This window comes from Hippoglossus hippoglossus, chromosome 7 (genome assembly GCF_009819705.1).
Source record: "Hippoglossus hippoglossus isolate fHipHip1 chromosome 7, fHipHip1.pri, whole genome shotgun sequence".
Lineage (NCBI taxonomy): Eukaryota > Metazoa > Chordata > Actinopteri > Pleuronectiformes > Pleuronectidae > Hippoglossus > Hippoglossus hippoglossus.
This window is the reverse complement of record NC_047157.1, coordinates 21,756,512-21,777,123: the sequence shown is the minus strand read 5'-3', so window position 1 is coordinate 21,777,123 and position 20,612 is coordinate 21,756,512. Positions and strand designations below refer to the sequence as shown.

At 41.7% G+C, this 20,612-nt stretch overlaps 2 protein-coding genes across 6 annotated transcripts; one reads left to right on the top strand and one right to left on the bottom strand.

Annotated features, from left to right (window-relative positions):
- Window positions 1-337: 337 nt before the first annotated feature.
- Window positions 338-17,054, top strand: uhrf1bp1 (UHRF1 binding protein 1). 4 transcript variants are annotated; one of them, XM_034590470.1, is made up of 21 exons: window positions 338-721; window positions 2,849-3,011; window positions 4,896-4,934; window positions 5,172-5,263; window positions 5,362-5,551; window positions 5,821-5,961; window positions 6,073-6,243; window positions 7,010-7,190; window positions 7,384-7,467; window positions 8,051-8,221; window positions 8,764-8,882; window positions 9,926-10,061; window positions 10,315-10,508; window positions 10,611-11,797; window positions 11,920-12,101; window positions 12,178-12,317; window positions 12,446-12,596; window positions 13,021-13,280; window positions 13,567-13,675; window positions 13,772-13,836; window positions 14,310-17,054. In XM_034590470.1, exons 1-21 carry the CDS (start codon window positions 678-680, stop codon window positions 14,424-14,426), a joined length of 3,936 nt encoding a protein of 1,311 aa, XP_034446361.1. In that variant the 5' UTR covers window positions 338-677; the 3' UTR covers window positions 14,427-17,054. The 4 variants fall into 4 exon arrangements, with proteins under 4 accessions (XP_034446361.1, XP_034446360.1, XP_034446359.1 ...); XM_034590469.1 differs by having other exon boundaries at window positions 475-721; window positions 8,051-8,233; XM_034590468.1 differs by having other exon boundaries at window positions 475-721; window positions 8,051-8,239; window positions 13,775-13,836.
- taf11 (TAF11 RNA polymerase II, TATA box binding protein (TBP)-associated factor) lies at window positions 16,918-20,136 on the bottom strand. Of its 2 annotated transcripts, none has more exons than XM_034590472.1 (6): window positions 19,842-20,136; window positions 19,477-19,636; window positions 18,602-18,729; window positions 18,403-18,490; window positions 18,060-18,156; window positions 16,918-17,922 (listed from the first exon to the last, which is right to left on the bottom strand). In XM_034590472.1, the coding sequence occupies exons 2-6, from the start codon at window positions 19,618-19,620 to the stop codon at window positions 17,792-17,794; spliced, it is 588 nt and encodes a 195-aa protein (XP_034446363.1). In that variant the 5' UTR covers window positions 19,621-19,636; window positions 19,842-20,136; the 3' UTR covers window positions 16,918-17,791. The 2 variants fall into 2 exon arrangements, with proteins under 2 accessions (XP_034446363.1, XP_034446362.1); XM_034590471.1 differs by having other exon boundaries at window positions 19,468-19,636; window positions 19,842-20,134.
- Between the last annotated feature and the right edge of the window lie 476 nt (window positions 20,137-20,612).

The following is a 20,612-nucleotide window of genomic DNA, read 5'->3' as shown; positions in this document are numbered from 1 at the left end:
TGACATCTAGTGGTGAAGTTGCATGTTGCAGCAACTTCAATTCAGTTCAGTTGTTATTGAAAACTCAAAAGGTGTTTAGTTTGTCCAGTCTGGGCTACTGTAAAAAAAAAAAAACATGGCCACCCAGGCTAACAACTGTATCTGCCCAATGCCCATAGCACACTTCATGTTGTTTCAATTGCAACGTTGTTATTGTAAACACATAAGAAGAAGTAGAAGTAACTGCGTATATTATACAATAATTAAACCATATGGCTTTTTTTTAACATAGTATAAAGTTTATTATAATTGTTATTGTTAATATTATGATTGTCACCCACACGTTCCTTCCCTGAACACCCAACAGATGGCAGCATTGTGTTGTGTTTTCTTGCTATAGTTTATTATGTGTGTGTGAGTGGGAGAGAGAGAGTGTGTGTGTGTGTGGGAGAGAGAGAGAGAGAGAGAGAAAGAGAAAGAGAGAGAGAAAGAAAGAAAATGTGTGTGTGTGTTTTTTGTGCATGTGTGCATATGTGTGCGTCCGGTGTTTAGCAGTGTAGCTGTGTAGCAGCAGCAGCAGCAGTTAGCAGAAGATGCTCACAGTTAGCTCCCTGCTCAGAATGGAGGCTCCCACCGGCTGGTACGTGTTTGTTTAACCGGGAGAACCGCTGCTCAGTGCGACACAGACCCGAGGAGAAATGGCCGGAATCATCAAAAAGCAAATCCTGAAACATTTGTCCCGGTAAGTGTCCGGCTCGTCTGCGCGTTAGCCTGTTAGCTCGGCTGCAGGATGGGTCCAGCGTCAGTGAATGTAACTCAGATAACTGTCTGTCATTTGCACCGATTCACAAACTGTGGAGCTGCACACGAGGGGAACAAGAGGAGGTTTGACAGAGACAGTGAAGACAGACAATCATCTCAGCACATCATCACTTTACCAACTGTGTGTGTGTGTGTGTGTGGTTAACAATAATATAATAATAAGACTAAAACGTCTGTATTCTGCGTTAAAATGTGCTTTAGAAAGCTGCTATATTAGATTAAATGATCCCCAATGATTCCTCTGCCTTTACCCAACTGTCTACTTATATATCTTAGTGGTTCAGGGCCCTAAATATCATTATGATTATTTAATTGCTGTACTTGAAGTAGCAATAATTCTCATGTATGTCTGTGGACACATTAAAGGGATAGTTAACCCCAAAATGAAAATCCACTCATTATCTACTCAGCACTATGCCGATGGAGGGGTGGGTGAAATGTTTGAGTCCACAAAACACTTTTGGAGTTTCTGGGGTAAACAGTGTAGCAGCCAAATCCAATACAATTGAAGTAATTGGTGACCACTTCTTCAAATGTAAATAGACAACAGAAAGACCTGTGGTGTCATCAAGTGTCCGTCAGCCCAGACATTCATATTCGACTTGAAATGAGGTCATTTACATAATGTTTTTAACCTAAATGTCCTCTGATATCCTCCTTCACGCTTGGATCTATTTCCTTTTTAGTTTTTATTTAGGCAAAATGTGTTTCTGTCGCTCTCAGTTTAGCACAGCTCACAGTGAACTAATGTAATTTGGGTGAAATGTGTTTAAAAGGCCCCTCGTAGCCCGGCTGGACGGGGTAAAGGCTAATGTTGATCTCGAGTGTGAACAGTATGTGGCTTTCTATTCGACTGATGGTTATTTTCCTCCTTGTTGTCGCTGTCACTGAATGATTAAAACAATTATTTGCTCCACATAGGACACAGCATCTCTGTTAATGGGCGATAATAAAGTTCACAGCCACTGTATGTTTTGCCCTAAACATACAGATGGAGCGTTATATTTACACACAGTGAACTACTGAGGGTTGTTGGGTTTAAATTGAATCGACACTTAAAGGCTGATCCTTTTGTGTTAATTGTTTTATATTGCAATCATTAAACTAAACAATTGTGCATTTGCAGGATACTATCACAATGGTTTCTTTTCTTACCTAAAGAAACTGTGGAATTTCATCCTTTCTTAAACCATGTTAATCTCAGCAATTAGCCTATTTAAGAAATAATAGAAACACTAGTCTTTGTTAAAAATGTTTAGTTGTTAATCATGCACACAACACAAATCACTTCTTTACACTCTTATCTGCCGATCTGGCACTTGTTTGAAAACGGAATAAGTCGTACGGTTGAGTCAAAGCTGTTTTGTATGTTCAGACATGTCAACGTCCTTTTATACCTCGAGGGGGGAGGAGTTAATATGAAACGTTAGTTTTAGGAAAGCAGTTGATCAGGTTGTGTTGAGCCGTTATTCTTGTGCTGAGTAGCTTTTGACCGGCTTGTCAGGTATATCAGGTGCAGCGAGGTGTTGGGACAAACAATGTTAACAGCTGTAACAAAATTCACTCTATTTTCACGTCTCCAAGCTGTGAGCCACACTCAAGGTTTCTGTGGCTTTTTCAGCACCATTTCTTGGTGGATTTCCAAAATGTCACATGGATTCGTCAGAACAGTTTTCGATCATGTGATGTATGCAAAATAAAAAATACGTGACAAATCAATTTGCTCCGATTGCTCCTATACTCACCCTGCGTTGGGCTGTAGGGTGTTGGAGCTCCCTATGTTAGCCTTCTTAACCTAGTTGAGGAGTGCGGCTGCGTGGGTTTTACTCAAGCAAAGGAGGCTGCTACGGTTTCTCAGGATGACTCATTCAGATGCACTGCTTCATCTTAGTCAAGCTGCATAATTCATTTTTATCTTCCAGGTCATTAGTGACGTATGCTGGTGTTTCCCTGATAGAAGTTACACTGAACCTCTCCAGATTCAGCCTGTGTGTTTTCGCCTCTAACACAATTAGCTTTAACATATTTATCTGGTTCCTTTCCTCAGGTTCACCAAGAATCTGTCCCCGGACAAGATCAACCTGAGCACGTTGAAGGGGGAGGGGCAGCTGTCCAACCTTGAACTCGATGAGGAGGTTCTGCAGAACATGCTTGACCTGCCGACCTGGCTGGCTGTCACACGGGTCTACTGCAACAAAGCCGCCATCAGGGTACGTTCCTGACCCGTCAAACCTGATTGTGTGGCTGGTCTGACGAGTGAAGCTTTCTCCCTTTTCTATTGAAACACCAGGGCTGCTGCAGAAATGCTGCACCAATTATGTAAATTTGACTCTTGTCTCCTTGTTGATTCTCATACTAATCAAAGGTTTCCTGTTTATTAACGCCAAAGAGGTGCTTTTGAAAGTGTGTAGAGTCACTGAGCAAATAAGCAGTGGCAGTGCCACAATCGCTGGAGGCACCGCAGAGAGGACGTTGTGATCTCCCAGACCAGCGCTGCTTGTTGATAATGGAGAGCATGTCGTGATTCAGAGGGACACATCAGGCCAGAGGCTAAAGTGATCCTGAGATATACTGGCTCCCGATGTACATTGAGCTGTAAGGAGCTGCTTTGTGCTCTCAAATAATCCCCAAAACATGACATTTAAAAGTAGCTTTAAAGTCCAATATTACACACAGGTATTGCATATGTTTGTGTGTATGTATGTATGTATCTTAGTTTGTTTTATGTTTGCAGCTGTTCTGTATTTTATTGACTAAATAAACCCAAAGCTATTTTATAGCTTTCTTTTATAGCATTCATTTTATCTGTCTCCACACCAGTGACAGTTGGAGGTTTTATATCCGTCCATCTGTCCGTCCCACTCACTCTTGAAAACACAATATCTCAGGAATTCGCTTTGGGCGCAAGGATGAGGGTCTCTGTGATTTCATAAAACGCCTTTTGGCCTTTTGAACGTGACCTGGCGTTGCGGGAATATCTTCAAATTGAGCTCAAAGGAATTACCAGAGAGAATTTCATGACTTCTGGCACAAACTCAGGGATGACTGATAGGAATTGGTGGTCAAATGTCAAGGTCGCTGCGACCTCAGACACTAAAGGTCTCTACATCCATTTTAGGAGTCCGGATAGACCTGAATGTGAAGTGTAACTTGATTGGTTGGTGGAGACATACAACCATGATGTAGTAATTTCAGTTCAACCCAATAATGAGGTTTGTGGTGTTGCAACCAGTCAACAGAGTGACTCCTGTTTCAAAACCTCTCCTTCACAATTTCATGTTTTTCTTTTACTATTTCTTTAGAAATGCTTCAGACTTACTTCTCTAAAAAAGCTTTAATTTGAAACTTGAACTGTGATATTAGTTTATACAAACACTCTTTTGTTTTCAGGCTCCCAGAGATAAAGACTGTTTAATGGATTGCAATGCCTCTTTGCTGGCAACAGCCGTGGCACAACGCATTATGTTTTCGTGTTGGCTGATCCTCCTTTATTTTTGGGACCATGACTCAGGGTTCAATGCACTTATTAGGAGAGAAAAATCGGACTAATGTGTAGAAGGACATTATAATGATATATAATATCCAAAAGGTCACAGGTCACATTCACTGTGAGATCATAATGTTCTGCACAGACACTTGAACGGCCATTATTCAGCAACATAATCCATAGTAGGGGAGATAGTTACTGTATATGGTGAACAGAGGCATACGACTGCCATGTGGTAATTCCAGTTAATGGGTGGGTCAATTTGCCTATTTACAAATGTCATGTCATAAAAACTCTTTTTAATATTTGTTAACCTTGTTTGATCCCAAACATTATGAACATTATTATCCTTTTCCTTTTTTAAAATTTTTTCTAATCATAAAATCACACATTATTTCTCTAACTTCCTGTGTTGGGCCTGTGCTGCTGAACAAACAGCAGCACAGGCAGTTTGGCAGAAATGAAGGTTATTGTTGTTGCCCCTGCTTCATGTTGTGGGAGCTTGAGTGTCACTGTGCCCTTGTGCTCGGTGAATGACAAACAGTGCAGAATGCTGTGGCAAGTGTTCGTGACTGACGCTCTTGACCCTGCTGTCCTTTCTTTTCAGATACAATGGACGAAGTTGAAAACAAGCCCTATCTGCCTGGTAAAGAACAGTTCTATTTTTGTCCCTCTGCAGAATTCCTCCACATTTCTTCAACACTAAGCTTCCCCTGTGTTTTAATCCAAAATAAGCAAACTGTGGCATGACTCCAGCAGTGCCCTTTACAGATATTCTACTGTTATACTGCACCATAGGCTGCTTATCATCGGTAAATATTAGGCCATCTCTATGTACCCTATCTCAGTGGTATGCTGTGTATTGGTTTCCTCCCTTGTGCAGTTCTTGGATAAGGTCGAGGTGGAGATGAGGACGTGTGAAGAGCCTCGTCCACCCAACGGCCCCTCTCCTATCGCTATCACAGCAGGCCAGAGGTCAGTCTACGCATCTAACGATGAATCCTGAACCACATCACATGTCATGTAACACGGTAAACTGTGCCTTCGCTCATCTTAATATTCTGCATTCACAGCGAGTACGGCTTCGCTGAGAAAGTGGTGGAGGGCATGTCTGTTAGAATCAACTCCATCACCATCAAGGTGCAGGCTCGGGCCTTCCACGCCTCCTTTGAGCTCTGGCAGCTACAAGGCAACAGCCTCAACCCCACATGGCAGCGCAGTGACCTCCGCTACACCCGCGTCACCGACCCAAAGAGAGGAGAGGTACACTTTCATTAACCCACTACATACAATCTTCTACCACAGAAAACATAAGTGCCCTGCTTGCACTTTATTAGCTGGAGGGACAATGTTAAGATGAGCAACCTTTCAGAATGAGATCTTATAATCCACTTAGAGGGAATTGCTTTTTATTACTCTGTTTGTCTAAAAACAGATCTTACCCTTACCACACCAGTAGCAATAATTCCATATAAATGTTGGAAATTTGAGCTTTTTTCGTTTTCAATTTTGATTTGATTTGTTTCCATTAGGTTTTGACATTCAAAGAAATCAACTGGCAGAGTCTACGAATCGAGGCGGATGCCATTGAGAGTGATGACCAGGACCTCGGCAGCACCCCGTTACGTCTCATCACCAACCAGGGACGCATTCGCATCGCTCTGAAACGCAAAGTACGACTGTGTTTCTACTATTCCTGGGATTGGTTAGATATCACATGTGTAAAGTCATCTCAATTACAAATGATTTGTCCCAACTGTTGAATTCTTCATTGTTCTATCCAGATAAAGGACTGTAATGTGTTGGCGTCCAAGCTGCTCTTCATTTTGGACGACCTGCTGTGGGTGCTGACCGACTCTCAGCTCAAAGCGATCATTCATTACGCCAAATCTCTCAGCGAGGCCATGGAGAAGTCGGCCCAGCAGAGGAAGAGCATGACCGCTGAATCCCTGCAGGTACCGCCTCCTTCCTGCTCACTGATGATTGGTTAAAAAAATATACATTGAGAAGTTTAAACTACACATACTTCATTTGTTTTAAAGGATAATCTTGGCCAAGGTCGGGATTAAAACATCTAAGCTTGATTCAGTCATACATTTCAATTGATTTGATGTTTGACAATGAAATGAATGTTTTCAGACAAACATCGATTTAACTTTAAGTATAAAGCTGCCAGGAACCTGAATGCAAGAAAATGGACAGAGACAACAACAACAAAACACAAAAAATTAAAATTAATTTACAAATATTACAGTTACAGTTTGAGGTTTGTTAAAATACAAGAAGTTCCACTATTTTCATTTAGAAATGTTACATAAATATAATTATAATACAGTAAACAAAACAAAAACATTTATTTAAAATGTTATTATATCAACTCATTTTTATGTATTTTTTATAAAAAAGTTACACTCCACACATGAAGAAAATTACTGTGTTAAAGCCTCGCATCAGCACTTTCAGCTGATTTTGATCTTGTCTATGCATAATATAAAAATAAAGTTGTTACTATAAATAGAACATACTCAGCGCATCCACCAATACAACGTCAGACTCCAGATTGGTTTGCAGTTATGCATTCATTCAGTTTCCTCTTACAAGGACACTGAGAAAGACTCTGACACTGAGCTTTCTGTAGAAGGGAATTTGTATTGCGAGAAACTTTTTCCTAATTTTGTTGGTTGTTCATTCTGAGATGTTTTCCTTCCCTCTGTGGTTCAGACGTCTCCTCCGTCTCCTGGCCTCCACAGCTTGTGGACGGAGCCCCCGCCTGCTCCGACCGGCACCCCCAACAACATGAGCCAATACTTTGATCTCTACGATGTAAAGGAGTCTTCGTACCACACATTCATATCCCGCTTGGACTTACACATATGCAACGATAGTTCTTCAATGGATGAAGGTTTGTTGGGAAGAACTCATCATGTGCTAAAAGCATCAGCTATTGAAATTCTCTTGTAACTCCAGTATCTTTCTGCTGCTCTGTATGGGTGTAAAGCCAAGATCGTACTCTCAAAATAACCCTTAAATTTGAGTAAATTGCTAAGTATTTCATGTGATGGTGTTTTTAACGGCTGTAATGTGATATTGCACAGATGAGCCTCCTCCGGGTTTGCAGGGTGCGATGCAGCTGACCTTCAGGAAGCTGGGTTTTGATTACTATCCCATCCACAGACCTGGTGAGTGGGATGACTGCGACCATATTTTAACTGCCGCTTTCCCTGAGGCTTTGCACTTGTCCGACCGAAAACCACAGCGTCCAGTTAAGAGTGGCTGTTAGGAGGATTACTATTCAAGCAGACTAATGGCCTGAGAGAGTGTGCCCAGTGCCATTAGTCCTTGTGGAATTCCTGAAGTATAGAATGTAGATCAGCCTCCAAGCCCTTATGGTCAATTAAACAAAGTTTTAAAAAAGCTTTTATTTTATATAACAGGTTTTCGAATATGAAAATAGGAAACTGTAACACAAATTACACAGTTCATATTCTGTATCTGCACGTTTGGATAATGGGGTTTGAAAACTATTATGACTCCTTTGCTTTTCCACATTTTACTGGGTTGTAGACTTGCAACAAGAGATCTGTTTAAGTTTTAAATAGTTAAAGCATGACTCTCCACGTGTGAGCCCTTAATTGCAATTTTGATTAGTTTATTTTTCATATATTTTGTTCAAATACATTCTTTAAACAATTTGCAGACTGGAGTAAGTAATAATTGCTGATTGCTGAATCATAGTTGCTTTTTGATATTTCTCTAATCCAGCTGATGGGTGTCGACACTGGGAGCGTCACAGTGGAGCCATGGAGGCTCAGGCCCAGTGGGCTAGGAAACTGCTGCAGGAGTACCACAGGAGAGTAGAGGCCTCCGGGCTCCCAGGGCCACACACTGAGGGGCCCCGGCCAACCAAGGACTGTCCTGCAAAGCCAGGCCAAGGTAGGAATGAATGTAGAGGTTTGAATTTTCATTAAAATAATTAGTTTCTTTCCTCGTTGCTGAACATAAGAAATAATGGTTTGATTACAGTTCAAACTTAAAATCCACTTTCTAAAAGTTTGGTTGGAGATGGATCTGTTGCCATGGTTAATCTCTGAAACACTAATTGCAAATTGCTATGACACCCCATATATCAACAAATACATTTCCATGGCAACTGAGCAAACTCCATCTGCTGATGAAGACTGAGTGATGTGATTGTAAAGGAAGTGGACACAAAATCGTGATTATTTTGAATCTTCGTAGCTACAGTCAAATGGCAGAAAAACAACTGAGATGCTGTAAACATCACATTATCAATGAGAACTGGTGCACAGTGGTGATGGTAACACTACGACATACAAACCTACATATGGTTCTATAAGAATAACATTTTTATGAGGAGGCAAAAATCCTTATCTGTATAAAAATCTGTGTTTTCTGTTTTGCTTGTGCGGAAGCGAGTTATTTAAAGTGTTTACTCTCCTGTGTAAACACGTTAGATGGACAGTCTGACAAAGAACAGACGACCCCCAGGAGCACTGCTCCGACCGGGTCATCGCTGAAGAGGCTGCGGTCGAGCTGCGTGGTGGTCAGGGTGGATGACGTGGACATTCACCAGGCAAGCTTTTATCATCAGCTGATTTGATTTACCTGCTCTGACAGAAGCTTTACTCTCCAATTAAAAGGTGGTTATCTGCTGTGGATCATAGCACAGAGAACAGAGCAGCAACTCCTGTAGAATTATATCTTAAAGAATTAACTCAGAAAATGATATCCCCAGATGTGACCACCAGGTCCCCACTGTGGATTACAATAATGACAGTATAGATTACATGAGTGGATGTTGAAAATAGTTCTGTGACAATAACACTAAATATACTGCAGATATGAGTCTCCATTCAAAAATGTTAAAATCACTTCACACAGTCGCCTTGGACATTTTGAAGATGGAAAGAGAGGGACAGTCTGCTCTTCCTCGGATTCTCATGTGCTGCAGTGTGATCATCTCTTGCATTTGATTCAAATTGGAATAGACAGTGTCAGATTATCAGCCTTGGAGGCATCTGCATGACAGACTTTGCGGAACAGCCATTCAGTTTGTTTGAACAGGAGCTGATTTGACATATTAATGGGATGATGTGTAAACATTTGGCATCAAATTACCCTTGTAAGTACAGACTGCTTCTTGGTGTTGCTTTACTAAAGACCACAGAATTCAATATGAAATTCCTGATGTTTTAAGCAAAATTACTCCTGTATTCTCAGTGAGAACACAATAACACCATAAATGTCACTTCACCTGCTGTTTCGTCTTTCATCCAAGATGGAGAAACCCCCCTTCTATTCAAATTAGACTCTCGGGCACGTTTTGCATTTCACACTTTTTTTTTATCACAAAAGAACGAGATTGCTTTCTGGGTTATTTTCAGTTAAAAACACTTGTAGTTCCTCATTTGTTAGAACGAGAGACACTTTCTGTATGTAAATTCGTGTGTGGACACCACCCCCACCTTAAGACAGGAAGTCACTGATATGCAGACTCAGGTGTTTTAGTTCTGTTCTGTGCAGCATATGTTTACTTTTGTTGAGTTATTGATTTATTGTGTCTCAAATCCCACATTTAGTGATATTTCCACTACTGTCTCTATCCTCAACCTGCAGGTGTCTACAAGGGGCCGTCAGAACAAGAAGACCCAGTCTTTATTGTCCTGTAACCGTAAAGCTTTGCCAGACTGCGTACCAGCAATTCATCTGCAGTTCACTGAGTACTACTTTCCTGACAACCCAAGTCTCTCAGGTACCAACTTATCTTTTAGTTTATCGTTAAGTTAAGATAAATGTGTCAGTTTTACTCACATTCTTTTGTATGGTGTTGTATTTCAAAGCGGATGTGTGCTTCTGCTTTGCTACATTCACACGACAGAAGGTTTTCGTCACCGCCAACATATTTTTCTTGGATATGTTAAAATTTTTTACTTTGTGTTAGTTATAATTGATGATGTAAGAATTCTCCCCCCATCAACATCTCCTGCCTTCTTCCTTTCTTCCAGTGCCCACCTCGAACCTGTATGGCCAGTTGAACGGCCTGCAGCTGTGTGTGGACCCAGCCAGCGTGCTGTGGATCAATCTGTTTTCCAGGGGTCTGCTGCACACGCTGGACCAGGTCAAAGCTTTCTACCATTTGCAAGACAGTAGCAAGGCTGAAGAGCATCTGGACGTCCGCATGGATACAGCTCAGCTTAAGGTGAATACACAACGGTTTGTAGTATATGTTTGTGATTTTGTTTTTGTATTTGTTTCATTAATTGTTCATCTTTAAAAGTAATGTAATTTTTTTGTTTTATAGTTGATCATTCCCTTGGATTCCTCCATACTGGACCATCCAGAGCGTCCACAGTCTCTATGCATTACTGTTCCCCAGATGGCTCTCAGCAACAGTCGCCTCTGCCCCCATGGCTCTAGAGCTGACCTCCACACCATCTATGACAAGTTTGCCAGCTGCTCTTTCTTCCAACCCACGTCACCCTGCTCTTACCCCAGAGACCTTAGTGCCTTCCACCCCATCCCCTCGTCCTTCCTCCATCACTCCCAAGAGACGGAGCCTCAACCTCTAGAGGGAAAGCAGTTACGATCCCAGGACGTCTGGTCCCTCAGTCTGTCCCGTGTAACCCTGGGTTTTGATGGAGCTCGGCGATTCCCCAAAGGCCGGACCCAGCCCTTTGTCGAGCCCTTTGCTGTGTCCGTGTGGATCTGTCAGCCTGCTGCCTTTAAAAGCGCTTCATCATCTTCCTCCTCCAGTCCCAGCAGAGCCCACCAGCCTTCTCCAGAACAGGAACCGGCTTCACTTGCCTCCATCCACTTCCTGGTTCACACTAACACTCCAGTGAAATTGTGGCTCAACCACTACCAGTATGTAGCACTGCTGAGAATGAAGGATTCCATGGCTCGGTTGGGGGCCGAGCTGGGCCGGGATCTGCGAGATGTTAAACAGGCTCGTGGCCAGAAGACAAACAACCCTGCTTCTGTTTGCGTTGCCCTTCTGGTGGACTCAGCAGAACTAGGTCTCCTGCTGCCACCAGTCAGCTCAGAGCCAGAGGAAGAGGTCCCCCACACTCCAGAGACAGACAGCATGACAGACTCTGATATTTCCCCGATTCATCACTCGGCAGAGGGGGTCCTGGAGGACGGTGGGTTGGAAAACGGCATCTCCTCTGCGTTTGATCAGGATGAACACGTGGAGGAGGCGTGTGAGGCTGTGGAGGAGGGGCCGGAGCAGGGCGGTTTGTCAACAAAAGTGGACAATGCTGTCCTCTCACCCCCCCTGTCACCTGGACACTCCCCTGCCCTCTCCCGCGTGCCGTCCAGCTTTAGCCTGGAGGGAGAGCTGTCAAGCGCCATTAACGTCACCAAGGATGCGACTAAAGATGCCATCAGTGCCTCGCTGGACCTGACAAAAGGGGCGTTTTCAATAACAAAAGATGCATTTAGCATCCTGAGTCGTGGCTCGGGGATGAGCAAACTGTTCAGTCAAAAGTAAGTGCCAATGCTCTCCTGCTGGGCTGTTGGTGGCAACAATACGATTGTTTGTGTGCCTGGACCCCTGCTGTGCACTACATGCTTTCTCTGGCTGTCCCTTAACGACTGTGTTTTCATAGGGAACAGGTCCAGCGTTCAGAAGAGTCCTCCCCCTCGTTGGCTGCCGGCCTGCGTCACCAACCAATGAAGCAGTCTCCTTCCCAGCATTCCTTTGATAGTGCTATCTTGGAGGGCAGCCTACCTGATGAGAATCATGTGGATAGTGACGTCAGCGACAATTTTGTTATTCTCATGGACTCAGGTATTTGAAAGTTTCCATAACAAATTCTCTGAATACCTCAGGTGACACCTACTGCAGCTTTATATTTTGTTTCCAGAGTCAGGTGTGGAGTCCATGCGACCCAACAACACTCCACTAGGCAGCCGGGGAAGCCCCGCCCCGGGGACAGAGGGGGGTTCATCAGCCGACCTCAGCAGCTCCCTGTCCCAAAGTACTGAGGACGTGTCCCAGGACATGGTGGGTTACTATTATAATATAAAGTTCGATACAAATAAATTATTGGTTGTTTATGTGCCTAAACAAATAATATCTCAAAGAATAATTCAAATCAATTAAAGTGTGACTTCATTGTGCTGTGGTTACAGTCTTCGGTGTTGTTACTGATCATGAGTGGAGCAGCATGTACCATGGAAGTAAAGGGAGAAAACCAAGTTGTGGCTGTGGAAGCCCAAAGTCTGAGCCCTGTGCAGATGGGCACCGTCAAGGTGTCTGACGTGCTGACTGGGCTCGTACAAGGTAAACTGGTTATTATAAATTAAAGTCTCTTTCCTATGAGTCCTATGCAACACTCCATATTTTACAGGTGCTAATCACATTCTACAAAAGCTAATATGTAGATTAGTTTTTTGGATAAATTTAAGAAAAAGGGATTAAGAAATAGGATCAATCGACTTCCTTGGCAATCCAGAAGTTTGATTTAAGTTTAATTTAAATTCTCTTTAATTTCAAACAAACAAATCATGACAGGTTTAAGGATTGGCACCACTACTGAGTTGAATAGTATAAACACAAAACTTATAAGCACTCTTTTTCTTCTGTTGTATACATGCCTTCAAATCAAAACATGGTTTCTAACTTGCTAAAAAAAAAGAAAGCCTGCAGTAACTGGTTGCAGTGTAAAGTTTTCACACAAATGTATCTTCTCCTTTTGTTTCTGCAGCTCCAGGTGGACCAGTCCAGAACCAGGACAGGCGAGGTGGGTCTCCAGTGGTGCGCATGCGAGCAGAAATGGGTCCGTCTGCAGCCCGACACTCTTCCCTGGCTGAGTCTCTGGGGTTCCTGGATGTGAGAGTGCAGGACTGCCAGGCCGAGTTGTTAGCCTCCACAGTGGCTAACATCGGGCCTTTCCTCGAAGACGAATTCAGTGTTGATGGCCAACCGATGAAGTTACACATGAGCAACATCACCATCACCATGAAGGTTGGTTCTTGGTCATGTTTGGATTTGGGGTCAAGCAAAGTCAGAATATTTGACACGATTGGATGTCAACATGTTTTTCTCCACTGAACTGAACGACCTCAACAAATTGTTCAGTTGTTGTAAACAGAAAGACCTCGCTAAGTGGCTGGTCCTGGTAATTAGAAGTAAATGGAATTTAATCTGTAATCTCTTGGAGTAAAGAGCATGAAGCAGCAATTTGCAGCCAGGGTTGATTTATTTGGAGATATGTGAATTACCAGGATCCCTCGTTCTTTGTTTTTTTTAGGATGATGGCCCTAGAAACTATCCCACAGCCCCTCAACCTGTCCCAGCCACTTTCATCGTGGATCAGCTTCTCCTGGAGCGCAGTGACGATGGCATCATGAGGCTCAAAGGTGGGCAAGAGAAGACACATTATTATTATTTTGCATATTCACAGAATGATGAACAGAAAGTGATAGTCACGGTTTCTCTTTTGATTGAATCCTTAGCAGGTGCTCCTGTGGCTGGTCCAGACAACACAGACACTTCCTGTGCTGTTCTACAGAAGAGAGAGGTAAGGGAAACCTAAACTAACAAAATACAGCTGTACAAGATTGATCTAAAAAATGAAATATACAAAGTAGGACTCAAAACAATTTAGATGGTAAAATGTTTTTATTTTTATTTATCAAATTTGGCATTTATGATTCTTTTTCAACCACACACAAAAAGATTATGTAAATGTCCTCATCAGAACTTAAAAGTCCTGTCAAACTGAAGTAAAGTTTGACTCATTCAGATTAGTTTCCACTCATGTTTCAGATATAAGTCTTAATTACAGCTGTTAAACTGATCACTGGTCAGCTCTAAGATACACACAGCAGAGCTGTTGAATATCTCTGTATACAAGCTTGTGTAATGGTATCGTAATGACACCTGTTGCTGTCTGTCAGAATCTGATATCTGCCCTCTTGGCGTGGAGCACGTAGCCAGCGCCTCCATTACCTGCAGCTGAAACTAACCGATTCAATAATCCTGCACTTACAGAGACAGACTCTGGAGTCCCAGCTCTCTGATGCCCAGGCTGTCCTCACCCAGGCCCTCAGTGACAGAGAGCGCCTCCTTCTGGAACTCAGAAAGTATGACCCCGCGTTTACTCTCTGACCCCTGATCAGTGCTGACTGACTGTGATCAGACATATCAGGATGAAGGTCAGGAAACTTGAAGACTCACGTAAAGACATGTCAGGGCATTAGTCATGTTTGAGAAGAAAATGAAAGTTGAGGCTTTGGATCACTTCCCATTCTATTATCATGCTACTCATGAGATTTGAAAAGAGCCCTTATAACAACTACTTAAAGGGGAAGCTAGCGGACTAACTTATAGGTACATTATTGGTACTATATTTGAACTGGGCAGTGTCGATATTCCTCACTGCGTCACTAAACCCAAGTTATTGTGGTTGTTTCATTCACTAATTCATTAGTGTGGACAGTGAACTCAGTGTGTGGTTTCAGTGTTTGTCACAAAGCATGCCAGAGTAAACATCATCCAGCTTTAATCCTCTCCACTTTAATATTAGTGTTACGAAACTGTTGAGTCAGGCACAAGCCAAAACCTCCTCTTCACATGCACTGACACTGCCAGACAGTCGTCAGTCGCTCCTTCTGCAAAATACAACACAAGTTACCGTCAAGCATGCTTTGTGAACAGTGCTAATTTACACATAGCACATTTACAGATAGTCATAACGTTAGGCTAAGTGACGTAGAGTTCCTCTGTTTAAGTGTTAAATACAATAGATCCATGTTTTTTCTTTTCTTTTACAAGTATTATAAAATAGGTATTACCTGTTGTTGGAGATGTGATTTAATAGGTAGGGAAATCAAAGCACTTTTTAATTTAATAAAAAAAGAAAAGAAGGAAGAAGCATAACACTGCTTTCATAGAGAGAGGGATGTGTCACAGTGTTGTGTTGTTTTATCACCAGTGGTCACACAAACTTAACGAGTTCTCTCTGTTCTCAGAAAGCAGGTCGACTCATTCCCCAGTGTTGTGTTATTCTCCGAGCTGTGAAAGGTTTATCGTTTTTCTTTTGTACTGTGAAACGGTGCTCGGTGGCAGAATGTCCACTCAAAAGACGACACGCCTTTCGTCCCCCCCCCCCCCCCCGGCTCTGGAGAGCAGGTTGCACGGTACCTTCAGTATTGTAACCGGTTTAGTGTTTTCACTCTCTGCTGTGGAAGTTTGGTATTTTACCAGCAAAACCAGACATAGAATACTTGACCCTCTTGAAACGTGTTATTGTAGCTTGCCAGGAAACAAGTCAGACTGCTTGTGTTATTACCTCTGTACACGTTGATCATGTTTAGTGATCAGACATGATGAACTTAATGCTCACTGTGTTTGTTGTTTTACATGTGTGTATTTATTCAGATTTGTCAACGCCTGTGTTTTTGTGCGACCAGATTGACGACGGTGTATTGAAGCCATATCAATCAAAGAAGGTGACATTTAAAAAAAGCTACGGTACTGCTTATACTCACATACTGTGTTTTATGTATGTTATCAAACCCACAACAAAAACTGATATTTCCCAATGTTACACCCCGATCTGATAGTTTATCTATGGGGCCGGTTGCCAGTTCAAATTTGTCACTTTCCTTTATTCATGCATAAATCTGTTACATGCATCGATTCAAACAATGATGGATAAGTTCATCAGTGTAACATTGATTTCATGAACTCTTTCTAGAAAATGACCTCATGTCAGTGTCTCATTCTGTACCCTGGAGACCTCTGGTGGCTGTGTCTCACCACAGCACTGCTCATTCAGAATTCATTAGTATTTATCATTTTTTCAATCTGTGGTTGCCTTGCAAGCTATGAGTGATATTTTTCCATTCTTAAAGAGGAATGTAAAATATTGAAGCAATAGAAAAGAAAACTTAGTTTGAACCAAAAACATGACAACGAACAGTAACACTATATGTTTGATGTTGAATTCTTAACATTACTTATATCAAAGAAAATCAATTTACTCGTCTGTCAGGTTTTTAGTGTTTTTCCCCCTCAACTGCATGTGGACTCATCATCTCCTCAGTCTGTGTAACCAGGCAGCAACTCTGCCCTTGAACCTCAGTGTCACTTGTACTTGTGATCTTCTCCTCAGCTCTTGGTGTTTTATGTTTTTGCATGGCCTCAGTAAACAAACATGTGGTGGTACGAAACTGAACGTCCCATTCTGGATGCGACATATGTAGCTGTAGAGTTGCTCACTCCTCTGTCAGGCCTCAGTGACACGTAGCGTCCCTGAGCTGCAGACAAACTGGTGCTCTGATACCTGCCGACTTCCTTTTTGCACTCCAGAGCAGGCCAGGGTTTCCATGACAACTGAACCCTTACCCAGTGTGCCATGAAAAAAGATGAGATGGACGGAGAGTGAAGCAGGACTCACTTCAGGGTGTGTTTCTCCCTCTCTCTCGGTGCATGTGCTGAAGTGATGTATGTTGTATATGCCTCGTGAATTACTTGCACTTGTGTAGTAACTTCACTGGAAATTGCACTTGTTTTAATGTAAATCACTTCAGAGGACTCCTTGTGATATCTTCCTAAGTGGCGCAGAAGTCACAGCCCCTGTGGACAGTAATTTTTGTCATTTATGTAGAATTACATTGAATTTTGTATCGTCTTTACCACTTCATCAAGACTAATATAAAACTGGTTCTGTGAACCAACGTATGTGGAACATATTTGAAAAAGGTGACAGAATAAATAAATTGCTGAACACTTCTCAGTTGTGTCTTTGTGATTTAATCGATGACGCAATTCTTCCAATGTATAAAACATGGTCTGTTCAAAGTGTCATTTTACTAGTGAGAATTTTGTCACATATTTCCAAATAAAACCTGAACATCTGATTTATTTGTCAACCAATAACAAACTAAGATGAGAAATAAATCTGGCAAAAAAGGTTCCATTGTTGTCCCTCATCCAAACCACTTCCTCTCAATAAGGGCACACATACGCAAATGTGATGCAAATATCACAGGTTGAAGTCCACACAACCACGCTGCAACTTGCCTCGCCACAGAAAGCAAATGTATTAGTCGCCTCCTCGCTCTCACAGATTGGAAATGAACAGGAAGGACAAGGTTCACCACTAATGAGATCTCGTGTGACCATGTGTCCAAAGTTCACTGAATCATAAAAATAACTACGGCACCAAAACAAAATAGTACTTGTTTGAGTATAAAACTGTATTTACAACCATAATACATGAATAGAATTTTATAAAATTTAAACGTAACATTATGCTTTGACAACTAGAGGTGATTGGCAGGTTTACTCTTCTGCTCATTCTTCAGTGCTGCAGTCAACACTGAGCTAGAGAATGATCAGCCCCTGGTCGGCTGCAGGATCATTGAAATGGTTCCAGGACAGGATTTTGACACGTGATGGCCCAACGTTTTTAATCACAGCCGATTCTCTGTCTCCATGATCCCCAGACAATGTCAAACTCTGGTGCCTCAGTGAAAGACAATGTTCTTAAACTTGGTGTTGGGAATCTGATCTCTGCTCTTCAACCTCCTCACGGCTTCCCTCATATGTTTGGGCTGAAGAGGTGGTGTTTCTCCCCACTTCTCACAAACATCCAACGCTGCGAGGACAAAGACAAACAACATGACATTAATAATCTTACACGCTGAGAAATGGGCCAAATAAAGTCAGCTTATATATAGACATTAATATTGTCAATTATTTTGTCTGAACATTCTTTGTAAATCTGCCACTCACCTTCCTCAACAATTTCCCCGGCAAAAACCTTTGAAATACCAGACATGGCGATCACTACGTTCTGAGACACCGATGATCCTGTTATGGACTGGATCAGCTGGGGGGGGGGGAGAAGAACATATTTAGCTGCTATGAGCAACAATGGGTTGGGTGCCGGACATTTAGAGGAAGAATAGGAGGAAGATGGGAAGAGGGAGGAAGAGGAAAATGAGCTTTTCCAGATGCATTTTGCTCAAATAGACATGAGCAGAGTTATCAACCAGGGTTTGAACTCACAACCTCAGACAATAATTTCTAATTTCAAAAACGTAAGAACAATTTGTCAATGTCTTGAACAGCGTACCCTCTTAATAGCGGCCTTGGGGAAGGCCGAGCGTCTGTACATCTCATAGCGATTCAGCTGCTCTTCAGAAAACGACGACACCAGAACCCTTAAAAAAACAGGGGGAGCAGAAGGTGATGGTGAAGTTTAGCAAAAAAGACGCTTGTGCAAATTTCAAGAATTTAATAAATTTCTGTTCAGTTAAAATGTTTGATCTTACTGCATCTTCTGTATTTCGTCCTCATCAACCTTGAGACGTTTCTCCTTCTTCTTCTCTGGTTCCACCTTCAGTCTTTTGGAAGCCTGGCCGGAGGATCCTTCCTCCTCATCTTCTCCAGCTGCTGTTTCCTTTACAGAGGAAGATGAAATTATTTGTAGCTACTAAAAACAAGGGGATGACATTTGTAACCCCCCCCCCCCCACACACACAGCCATGGTAATGGTAAAAGTAGTTGGTAAAGTATATTGTTTTATTTTATAGAGATTTAATTTTGGATATAGTTTTTTTAACATTGTGTCCACACCCAATTTACCTTTTAAAGTTTGTTGTTTGAATTTTTTTCCATTTTCACTTATGGAGTAAAGTCAATTTAAATCAGCTGGATTCACCTTCTCAAAAGCTTAGTCTTCCTTGCAATCATTTTATGATATCAAAAGCATACTGTGAGTTTCATGTTTGTTTGTTTTTCTCCCAAACTACGGAATTCAACCCAAACTCAGACCAGATAGTCGTTCATTGAAAACATGTTTTCTTATGGCTGCTTGTACTAAAGCAACATTTAAAATTTAAGATGTTTTCATTGTGTTGAGCTTATTGTGTTGAATGGGATATTAGAGGATTATTGTTTCTCTAACTCAGGATATAAAGAATGTTGTCATTTCTATACTTACAATAACAATGTAGTAGTAGTAGTGTTTTGTTATCAGAACCATTCAGGCATCACAACGACACTAGTGTGAACAAATGTCTCTTAGCAGGGAGGTGGTGTAAAGCTATTTAGTAATACGAGGAAAGGTCCATAGGTTGTTTAATATGAACTCCATCACTTCCTCTGCTGTTGAGAGAAACGAAGCTGCACAACTCACAGCTTTAACCTCCTGTTTGGACGGATCCTGCGAAGACGACTCTTTGCTTTCATGCGCTGATTTTGCATCTTCGGTTTCTTCTGATTTGGGATGATCCTCTGAGGTTTTCCTCAAGGATTTGTCCTCAGTTTTGATTCGTGCAGGGTCCGCCATGATGCAGCTTCCCTATCTGTGCAATAACAACGACATGATGATAAGTCACTGGTTTGACTGGATACGAGTTAAGTTTAACTTCAGTTCCCAGCTCAAGTCTGAGCAAACGGGACGTGACATCTTTACAAACTACCAAGGAACAAATAGTTTGTGAGCTTGTGTTAATTCTGACATTTATATAAAAACATCTGGATGGAGATGAGTCTAACAGATGCACTTACCTCCTCTGCAGCCAGGCGTCAACAAAGCAGTAGCGACAATTAAGCTAATGGTGTAGCTAAGTTAATGATGAAGCTAAGCTAACGCTAGCTCAGTAATTGACGCGGGTTAGCGAAACACATTCACTTTACCTGCTTTAGCGCATTAAAACATTAACACACATACACGTGACTAGTCTGTGAACACCGCAAATTCCCTACAAGCAAGTCACCAAGTCTGGGAGCCACGGTTGCAACGACAATGCTAACTTTCATTAGCATGTACCCTTCACTTCCGCTTCCGCTTTGTAAGAACTTTATTAACACTTAGCAGTAACAACGAGGACTACTTGTGCCAAACCTACAGTCTATGTGCCAAACACGTGAAATATACACACTTAACAAGACATTTACTATATAAATAATAATAATTTAATACAATAATGGTTTAACTACATTTATCTCACACTACATATTGAACTTTTACAGTTTAAAACAGTCATCCCCACTGTTTTCTGTTAATTTTACTCATAAACTGTGAGTTGTCACCTGATAAACGTGATGAAATGTCCCAGTTTACACACATGTGGGAATCTGACACAGTTTTATCAGCAGAACTGAATGAATTCTTATACTTTCCCTCATTGTTTACAACCTGTGCACACTTGTTAATTTAGGGACTGTATTTTGAGTTTTTTAAAGAATATATTCAAGCTTCTACTTTAATAATAATAATAATAATAATAATAATAATAATAATTAAAAAAAAATAAAAATAATAATAATAATAATAAT